Source organism: Barbatula barbatula (assembly GCF_947034865.1).
Source record: "Barbatula barbatula genome assembly, chromosome: 10".
NCBI lineage: Eukaryota > Metazoa > Chordata > Actinopteri > Cypriniformes > Nemacheilidae > Barbatula > Barbatula barbatula.
In genome coordinates, this window is record NC_136773.1 from 11472203 (window position 1) to 11483631 (window position 11429).

General features: G+C 38.9%; 1 protein-coding gene across 1 annotated transcript; it reads right to left on the reverse strand.

Annotated features, from left to right (window-relative positions):
• Positions 1–93: 93 nt before the first annotated feature.
• On the reverse strand, positions 94–11017 carry LOC306899315 (uncharacterized protein). Its single transcript, XM_079465473.1, has 2 exons — positions 10746–11017; positions 94–2087 (listed from the first exon to the last, which is right to left on the reverse strand). Exons 1-2 carry the CDS (start codon positions 10756–10758, stop codon positions 655–657), a joined length of 1446 nt encoding a protein of 481 aa, XP_079321599.1. The 5' UTR covers positions 10759–11017; the 3' UTR covers positions 94–654.
• Between the last annotated feature and the right edge of the window lie 412 nt (positions 11018–11429).

The window sequence follows — 11429 nt, forward strand, 5'->3', positions numbered from 1 at the left end:
TTTCTTAAACTTAAATGTTACTGCCCATTCATTACTTGGCTAAACTAAGTTTCACAACTCACTCAACATATGCTTCAGTAAAAGAAATTACAATTAAATTGTTTATTTAATGCAATTACCATACAATAAAATGTTGATATAAATTCATATTAATATAAATTTAATAAAATATAAACACATATATTATCAGCCACCTGCCAGACTGATCAACAGAGACCAGAAGATGGATTGTATAGGTGTTCTTTGTAAAATAAATATCCCTTGTAAATTATAGGTTTTACATTTACACAGTTCACGTTATCGTGTGAAAGCCCACTTTATTATATTTCCCTGATCACAAAACACAATCATAATTTACATAACTGTTTGGCAATTTGCAGCATATTCAAAGAAGGCTTTAAACTATGGCAGTAGCATAAACTCCGAAGATCCTGTAAATCCATCACATCCAAACTTTCATTTTATCAAAACTCTCCACATCCATCACATTCTACAATTTTGGGATTAATCACAAGTGCATTTAGTTGTTCTTAGCATTTATCACAGTGCATTGTCACTTAATATTGCATATAAAATAATTTCCTTGACAGACGGTTTAATCATAAGAATCATTTAAGCAATAATGATACGTTGTAAGAGCTGAGGTGTTGGTATCTAGGTGAATCCGCAATCCTGTAAAACTTTAGAAACAGCTGTTATCAAATCATTTGCATAGCCCCAAAGACGTTGGTCTCTTATAAGGTGCTTGTCTCGTGGGTATTTAGCATTTTTCAAGTGGTACATACGTGCAATGTCATTTCTGACTCTGACTGTGTTGTGTCCGTTCACAGTCTTCAGCAGGCCATGTACAGTAGCCTCGAGAACCAGCCGAGGATTTACTATAACTTTAATGTTGTTAAAACTATAAGGATCGATGGGAATTCTGTCAACATATTTTAAAATGTTTGTTCCTGGTACGTTTTTCCAAGCATCCTGCTCATATTTGTTTTGAGCTTCTGCCGTGAATGGAAACACATTATTCTCAAACTCAAAACCTACGTCGTTGCCATGCATCTTTTCCAACTCTGGCAACAATTCTGTCCAGGTTCTCACATTCAAAGGCAGTATGAGTTCATCTATGTCTTGTAAGGCCACATAGCGGCTTTGGTACATGTAACGAAAGACACAGTCATTAAGTGCAGGAATCTGTCCGTGGTAATGCAGTTCCCCTGGTGATATCTCTTTCTTCCATCCCAAAGACACTTTGATGTGCTTTTCAATGGTCCACGGGATGAGCTCAAGAAAACCACTTTTCACGTAGTAGTCTAGAACTTTCTGTGTGGCCGAATCGCAGCTGGATTTGTAGATCGCCACCTTTTGGACACCAAGCAGTTTGAAAAACTCCATAGCCTCGATTAAGTTTAACACTTTGTTGTAGTCGAACATAACAGAGATGCAGACTGTGAAGTTAAAAGGGAAATATTTTGGAATGACTCGATTTTCGATCGCTTGGAAGGACGTTATACTTTCAGATGAGTTATTTGCTGTAATCGCCACGTATGTTGGTGCAGAACACGTATGACTGAATTTGCACATAATGTCAGCAGTGCCATAATCAAAGTTATAGTGGTCACTATGAATTGAATACTTGGCTTGAGTTGAAGAAATGTTCACCCCGTCACAGCACATCACACAATAGTATGTCACCGGCTCGTGACGTTGCACGATGGCAATTGACTTGATTTCCTTGGTTGCACGATGTTCCACATAAGAGCCAATCACATATGTTTTGTGATGATTGACTTTAATAAAAGGGCCATTCTCGACATTAATACTGCATACTTTTGAAGGAGGGTAACCATTTGGACCATCTTTTGTGGAGGTAGGCTTTGGCAGATCTGAGGGTTTATTCTGTTGGTTTGGTCCAATGGGTTTGGGATTTTGCAGTTTTTTGCAGTTTTCTTCGAGAATCTTTGGAACAACAACATAAATAATATATATGACGACACAAACCAAAATCAAAGTGAAAAGACGGTTCTTTGGTATGCATCTCCTCTTGACAGATGAAGGATTTGACTCTAATTCACTGGCCAGTTTTTCATATTTCCCTATAGTAACCAAAGGAATAAGAAGGAAGAATGACATTAATGCAATAAAAGGAAGCATATATATTCTGTGCATTTCTACTAAGACACTATCTGATTTAATGTTGGAGGGTTTCTTTTAATTAAGAGGGAGATCTTGGCCTAAATTATATTTAAATAAATGGCTCAATTCAATTTCAGTTCATTTATTTATTTCTGTTCCCTTTGTTTTTTAAAGGAGTAGTTCACATTCAAAATGAAAATTCTGTCATCATGTACATGCCCTTTTGTAATTTAAAACCTGTATGACTTTCAGAACAGTACACCCCCCCCATTCATTTCTATTGTAACCCGGTGGGGTCTTCTGCTGTTGTAGCCCATCCGCCTCAAGGTTGTGTGTGTTGTGGCTTCACAAATGCTTTGCTGCATACCTCGGTTGTAACGAATGGATATTTCAGTCAAAGTTGCTCTTCTATCAGCTTGAATCAGTCGGCCCATTCTCCTCTGACCTCTAGCATTTACAAGGCATTTTCGCCCACAGGACTGCCGCATACTAGATGTTTTGTCCTTTTCACACCATTCTTTGTAAACCCTAGAAAGGGTTGTGCATGAAAATCCCAGTAACTGAGCTGATTGTGAAATACTCAGACCGGCCCGTCCGGCACCAACAACCATGCCACTTTCAAAATTGCTTAAATCACCTTTCCCATTCTGACATTCAGTTTGGAGTTCAGGAGGTTGTCTTGACCAGGACCACACCCCTAAATGCATTGAAGCAACTGCCAAGTGATTGGATGATTAGATATTTGCATTAATGAGAAATTGAACAGGTGTTCCTAATAATCCTTTAGGCGAGTGTATAACGGTTTATTTCCATACAAAGAATTTAAAGCTTTTCTTCTGCATTTTTATGTCAGGAATATTTTTACATTAAAACTTTTTAGCGAACTGTTTAGATAGGCTACATTTAAACATAATACACAGTCAAAATTACAAAGCTGTACTACTCTTGAGGTTGGAACTTTCATGTTTCCTGAAAGTGATATGACAGACCTGTTGGAAAAACAGCATATGCTACTGTAGTTAGGAATGCATTTGAAGCATGGTAGCTGGTTTAAGATGGTCATGTGCTCAGGGGCATAGCAAGCTTTTCAAAAGTGAGGAGGATTTATGTGATTTGTTTATTAACAATAAAAACGATGGATACAATGATAGAGGGGTACAAAATTTATATAGATATAAAAAGCTTCCCATTTAAATGAGTAGTACTAGAAAAGTATAAAAACACACTCGGAACACACAACAAATAAGTCAAAACTCTGTGGTGAAAATACACAACAGTAGACTAGCTAAAGAATCACAAATACTTTAATAATCCTTCTGGGCTTTTTTCTCTTACTCAGTGTTCAGGTGCGGAGTGAAAACAAGCATAGCGGAAGGAGGTCGTGAGGTTGAGAAGGAGCTTGGTAAGCGAAGAGCTACCGCTACAATTTGGAAATGGTTTTGTTAGAGAAAATCAGATGCGGAGCGGACTACCGTAATATGCAAGGTTTGTAGAAAAACGGTGGTTACAAAGAGTGGAAACCCGTCCAATTTGTTCCACCATCTAAAACACAAACCAGAGTACGAAGAAAGTTTGAAGCTACGTAATGGAACAACTACACGCGGACCTTGGGGTAATAAAATTCCCAACCAGACGAAAATTGCCAGCGCATTTGCTAATTGTGTCTCTTACGAATTGACATTTGTAATACAATCCATAGAAGGAAGGAGGGAGACGGGGAACCGGCGAACATAAAAGGACTTTTAATTATTAAAAGCAATGTAAATAGACCATAACAAAACCAGGCCTGTTCCTCTCTCACTGGCAGTGGCTCGTCCTCTTATGCTCCCAATCTCCTCGGTGATACGAGACCGATGCGCGTACAGTTGACGCTCGTCATCACTCACGCACCGGCCTAGCATCCCGCCTACAACGTTAAATGTTTTTTATTGATTTGATTTTTTATTTATCATTGTTGTGTTTGTTGAAAACAAATTGATAACAATTTGTGTTACAATTTTACTTTAACATGTTTGTAACTTTATCAGGATTTATTTGCAGTTTTACTTGAAAATTTGAAACACAAGACATGGTTGTTGATTGTTACTTTTGCTGTTTGCACGCTTTTTGCCACTGTTGCACCATGTGAGTATAAAGAAATACAGAAACTTTATTTACATTTTAAACTTGTAATTGATTTGAATTATTATTAAAAAAGTGTTTTTGTTTGTGTTTGATGTATTTCAGCACAGTCACTGAACACAACTTTAACATAACATAATCTGCAATTTTACAGAAGAAAATAATGTATAATAATAATATATATAAATGTATATATATTATCGTCATTGGTATCGTTATCGAAATAAATACCTGAAATTATCGGGATACATTATTTAGCCCATATCGCCCTTCCCTAGTATTAGTCTTAAAAACTAAATATAATAACGAAAACACTCGAAATGTCAACAAAACAATAACAGAACATCTCCCCAAACACATGTCAAGCTTATTTAAAAACATCAAAAGCATAAACACTCATTCAAAGTACCTGGAAAAGGGAGATGTATCATGTAAATAACCATAACCATAAGTTCCCGCCTCCTCAGCACGAGCTAACCGACACAAGAGAGGCAGAACAGAACCAATCATCAGCCGGTCACACTCAAAGCCGGTGTCATGTTTGAGAGGTAGAGGAGACAGCCGCAGACAGTAGAGCGGCCAGAGAAACCGAAAAGTGAGAAACTAGTAATGCGTTTGTGCAAAACTGCAGAAAAAGTGTGGGTGTTGAACCCTCTCATCCCCCACGGGTGCGACGCGCCTGCATGTGCTGGTCCTAAACTGGGCCTAACCCATACCTGTCAAGTATCCCGTTTTGGCTGGGAAAGTCCTGTATTTTACCCTTCTTTCCCGCCGTCCTCCCGTATTAGTATTTTCCCGTAAATCTCCCATATTTTAACCTGTGTTATTTAAAAAAATCAAAACATTCCCAATCTGACCTCTGTCACTAGCCTCGCGATAACTGCCATCTCCAGTAGCCTACTACATGTACTGTAGGTGGCAGTTGTCGCAAGGTTAGTGTGTGAGGTCAGATGATGAGTGACAACGCGGGGGAAAATAAAACAGCGATGATGAACGCCACGACGGAGAAGGAAGGCACTCCTGCCAAAAAAAACTAAACCATCATGTAAATACCGCGATGAATGAGACAGCGAATTTACTTTTCTTAAGAGGAGCAGGGTGGGGGACAGTCACGCGTTTTGTAAGCTTTGTAACTGTGACTTCTCAGACGTGGGAAGGAATGATGTATGTCAGCACGAGATATCCGCCAAGCACAAGCGCGGGCTAGAGGCACAGAAACATGCCCAGGCGATGTCAGCAATCGTGACGAGAAATGCCACCGAGGCAGACCAGGTCACAAGTGCAGATGTAAAAATGGCAATGCTGTGTGCCAAAAACAACATTCCTTCCACGATGACTTCAACAAGTGTGTAGCTGACATGATCCCGGACTCTGCTATTGCACGAAAATACTCAATGGGAAAAACTAAGTCTACTTCACTCATCAAAGGTAAGTTAGCTAGCCATATAGCTACCTATCTTACTGCTGGGCTACTGTAACTGTACATTTGCTAAAACGATATAAAATGTGTTTGAAAATTCTAACATTTGAGCGTTAACCCATGACATGCATGTTGTAGGCTACAAGCTAATTATTGAACACTCAACAGGTGCCATAGCAGCAGAACTAGAGGACGAGTTGGCCAAAACATGCCGATCTCAGCCCTTTTCACTGATGTGCAACGAATCGAACAGACAAAGAATTCGTCATCCTGACTAGACTTTAGATGTGGCCACTCTGCAGGTCACTACAAGATTCTTGGAGATGCCTACACGCAATATAGGAAATGCTGTAAATCTGTATTCCCCAGAGCAATGCAAGTTCAGAAAGGATGTTTAGCATGGTTCGAAAGATAGTTACAGAGAATAAGATATCGTTAGACAACAGAACTGTTTGCGCTCTACTCTCATGTAAAATGAACCACTCTGGCCCAGCCCACAAATACACTCCTTCCAAAACAGTCTTAAAGAATGCAAAGTCTGCAACAAATTTGTACAATAAGTCACTAAAAGCGTAAAGAAAAGTTATGTAAAAGAAAAGCAATATGAAATGAATGAGTGTGTGAATGTGAAAATGTAAAGACAAACATGCAAATAATCCTTTATATCCTCTAAATGCTCTTCATATATACCCTTTTGGGTTTTCATTTAGGCTATAATGAATGTTCACAGCATGTCAATGTCAACAAAGGTAGGCCTGTAGTTTATAAGTGGTTGACAAGTGGTGTTTTTAGCTTTCTTGTACACCTGTCTTCATAGACCGCGGAACTGGGGGGGCCAGGGGGTCCACGGGCCTAGCAACTTTTGTACTCTGACAAACTATCTTATATGAATAAAAGCCTAAGTTGTATCTGTGTTTTTACGAGCCAAACAATACTAGTCACCACACAGCTTCACTCACTCTCACCAACTGCTGCCGATAAAAAAACTCACACTGACTGCTGCATTTTGATTTGAAATTAGTGTACATTGTTTATCAACTACGACGTTACGTCTACGTAGTTACTAGGTCTGTCATGTGTGACGTCGCGAGCTAACGGCGGGCACCTGTTTAACCGCTGGCGGCATTACCAGGCTGCGACAATGAAGGGACAGAAGTCAATATCTGATTTTTTACAAAAAAACTGGCAAAACAAATTGAGCAAACTACTCCAGCTTCCACTGTTGCCTCAACAACAGACCCGGAGCGTCCATCTCCACCACGGACTCAGATGAGACCTGGCTAGCTGGCCCCCCTTGTTCAGATGCGTTCCGCGGTCCATGCCTGTCTTAAAATGTAAGGTATACTGGAGCTTGGTTGGGGTGGTGAGACTGCTCGCGGCGGGCGCCGAAAAATGTCCAAAACTTGACAGGTATGGCCTAACCATTACAGTCCATAACTTAACCCTGGTTGGCTCAGAGAGAAAAACATTAAAGACAAGAGAATGGTTAATAAATCGAGCTAAAAGTTACCATAATGTTAATACATATATATATATGTGTGTGTAAAATAAATATAAAATAAACGTTTGTGTTACGAACATGCCTGGAGGTCTTAAAACATTGATCGTCATTGGGGGTGAGAAGAAAATAACATAATTTCGATTTTGAGATGATATTTGCCACAGACAAAATAAGGCATTAGCAGAAAGCCAGGCCATTTTGGTGTACCAACAGGAAGAGAAGCTTCACGTTTACTGTCTGCTGTCTGATTAAGAGGTCAGGCTGGTCTGGACCTAGCCTTCAGTTTTTCTGTAAAAGTTCTCTTCTCAAACGTACATTGGAGTACATTTTACATTTTTAGGTTCGTGTGCCTGGATTACATGAGGCCGCCATTATCACACAATTTGAAATTGGGCCACTACAGACTGATTTTATCAGTTTGGAGCAACAGAAAAATCGCCCATTTCAGATTTAAGACGTGATTTTATGTCGCGTCTTAAATATATGTATATCTTGAATCAGGATTTGACTAAATTGTACAAAGACCCGCCTCCTGTGGCCGATTTCTCGATCGCCCCTCAGCTGAAATTGAGACGTGCAGTCAGGCAGAGAGGCCATATTGTTATGATGAAAACATATTTTCCACAGATGATTATCTATAACGTTACATTATGCAAATATAAATGTAAAAAAAATATATAGAATTATTATTTTGTGTGTGTAGCTCAGGGAGGCCCTAGCGCACTCTATAGGCCAGCCGCCACTGCACATAGCGTAAATCTAGCAGAAATTAAAAAATATAAAAAGTGTAGCCAAACCCTACCCTATTGATTAAATAACGTTCAAATACCACATATTGTTTAATAAACATAACGTAAAACTACGCTAAAATTGGTCCAACTTGCATAAGTAGACTTTGAACTTGAGCTGGCGCATACATATTGTCCGTCTCATGTGCAACCCTCTTTACAGTATATTTGAAGGCTCATAATTGTATCAGGCATATAACTGTTGTTCTTAAACTTCATGGGGGGTCAGGATGCTTTGCCAAGCTTGTGGTCTGTGTGCTTAAAACATCTTTTACAGGCAGATTTTTAGGTGCCGCATCACGCCTCTTATCTCAAAGATCTCCTCGTGTTTAGTTTAAAAGTAAGGTTGCTAAATGTCATGCCACATTGAGTGCATACAGACCAACTTTTTTGTGCAGCACCATTTCCTCGATAATCATCTGGCTGTGCGCCAACTGCATGAACACTAACGGCAAACGTTACCACTATATCTAAACTTGATTACAAGGATTAATATGGCATTATTCATCGGAACTCCAACTGGGCTTAAACATTTTCGTAACCCAAACAAATTATTTTGATTTTGGAATTAAATTCAACCCCTTGGATCGAACACATGACCGCCATGATCCAACCATGCTCGACTTGATTTTGCTAAGTGGTTGATGTCCTCAGGGCAACATATTTTGTTGACAACATTTAAAACATACGAATAAAACCTAAATTCAGGATAGCCATCCAACCACTGAGCCACAGGACAGCAGACTGACTATCTAGTAGAACGCCAGCCATTGGTTGCCCACCGCATGTTAGGCCCTCTCTCCACTAAGGGCCGAAATGATGGTTCCGAAATGAGATGGTTGGTTGAGAACGGTTGGTGATGAAAAAAATTAAGAGAATCACAATGAGAAATAACATCGGAACGTATATATATATATACAAGCCCGTAGGCAGGGGAGGTTCGGGTGGTTCGAACGAACCCCCCCTCACTGCCAAAGGTCCAGAATTTAAGTCGTTTTTTTCATGTGATTATTGTCATCATTGTTTTAATCAATGCTTGTGACAAATTTCTGGGTTGCCGTTTCAAATTAATACGATTATTATTGCAGGACGCGTGTATGTGCGTGCACAGACAGAGAGAGTTCTCGCATACACTTTTCAAAGCAACGTGAAGAAGCATCGCCTCTGAATGATGCGAGGGGAGGGGTATATATGAATGTGGTCCGCCCACAGATTTGGACCGGCCCTCTGAACAATGCCTTATAGCGCGAGTGATCTAAGTCAATGCAAAGATGCGATGACCTACTTGCGGCGCGATTCACGCGAATGACGCGCATTGAGAGTTTAAAATCTGAACTTTGGTGAAAATTTGCGCAGCGTTAACCAGTCAGGAGATTGCGCTAGTAGGGCCGTGAGCGAGCGTCAGAATATTGGCTTTCAGACCCAAATTTCTCTAAATTACTCACATAGCCTAATAATTTGTTAAATTCATAACATACCAATGCGATAGAACTGACGCGCGAACCATCGGAAAATTTCAAAGAGACGACAAAATGGCCAAGCGGTTGGGAAAGAGAAAGGTTAATTAATATGCAAAAGAAAATGTTTTGAATTTGAGTAGCACTAAACTATATACTATTAATAAACTATTCTACCATTAGGAGGCATAATAAATACATTTCAAATCATAATTAAATCTCCACAATAATTCAAGTAGTACCTCCGGCCCATGTAATTTTCTGTTACAAACCGACCCGGCCCCCCATTAAAGACAGTGAGAATTATGTGGCCCTTGCAGAAAAAAGTTTGGGGACCCCTGGTCTACAATATAATAGCCATATAAACTTAGCGTAATTATAATAATAAAACATAACAAAGAGGCATTGACAGAGAGTCAAGAAATTATGATGAGTGGAATTATTATTAATATTTCAGTAAAGTTCATTAAATCTGTTCTGTTGTTAGTGTGGTTTTTAAACTTATGAACTGTGTATGGACTGACAAAAGTGTTACTTGAGGAAGCAATTTGACAACAATGCAATAAATATTTTAGGTACATCAAAAAGCGTGCTGGTTAAGATACCAGCAGACAAACTAATCCAGCAGAAATTAGTGCATAAAGGTATTTGAACCTCATAATTAAATACAAAAGGAGGAGAAAAACTGCAAAAAAGGTCCACTTTAAAAAAAAAAGAACCTCCCCTTTCAACTGGCTGGCTACGGACCTGATATATATATATATATATATATATATATATATAGGCTATATATATATATATATATATATATATATTATATTAATATATATATATATTATATTAATATATATATATATATATATATATATATATATATATATATATATAAATAATTAACCACCTTTAAATGACGAGGTCACCAAACAATTTTCTGGCATAGCCTTCCTGTTCAACAAGCAAGTATTATTTACAAACGCGAACATTTTAAGCGCCTGCGAAACAAACTATCGCCCGGGTCATGCGAAATCAACCATTAAGTATAACAGTAGAAAGAAAATGTTAAAGGAATAAGTGCCAATGGTCACGCAAGCGCCCGTGTAACGGTACAAGTCCCAGCACACTTGGTGCGAATCAGCGCAGTTTTAATAGGACGCATTAAAGCGTTTATAATTTAAAACAAGACCTTTACTGGCAGCATTGCGTTTTTAAACCATGTACGCATTTCACACTTTATTCGATAAACTGGCTGTTCAATCCCACGAAACCAAAAGTGATTCCAAGTGATATGAAAAAAGGATAAAAAACGTAAACGAGACGCAATGATACTTTACCTTTTGAAAACATCCCGATAGTGCAGTTGAGTACACATGAAATACAATGTCAGCTCGTATCCCGCGGGGCGTTTCACGCGATAGCGCTCAACCCGATGTGTTTTATCCAAATATTCAGCAAGAGTTCGCAAAGTGTTTGTACTGCCATCTTAACTTCCCATTTTCTTCTTCTTTCACTCCTCTTCTGTTGGTCGGTGTGTTTATTCCACGGTCGTCTCTCGCATATGGATGTGTGCAGAGTGCGCGGACCTCAGCTGACAGCCCTGATCATTGACGTCTTGTTAAAATGACTGTTATGTTTCAGATACAGTATGCAGTATGTGAGGCATCTGTTGCGCAAGTCAAGACAGGAAAAAATACGATAGAAGCAGTTACAGCCCTTCGCTTAGCTTTCAAAAATTAGTCACTAAAATAAATAAATATTGAAAATAAAAATTGATTTCTTGTTTACTCTTCAGTTCTGTTGAGATTGACGAACTGGTGTGTTATGTTTAATAACTTTAATAACATTGAACACGTCACATTTGTTTAAACAAAAAAAATATTTAAACAAAATACCACAAAATACACGCTGTAAACAGTCAATAGGTGGGCCTGTGGCATCTGACTAATGCACTAGTGCCTAGTTCACTACTAAGCATGCCACAGGTGTCATTTAAAGGTGCATAGGCCTATACAGTTCTG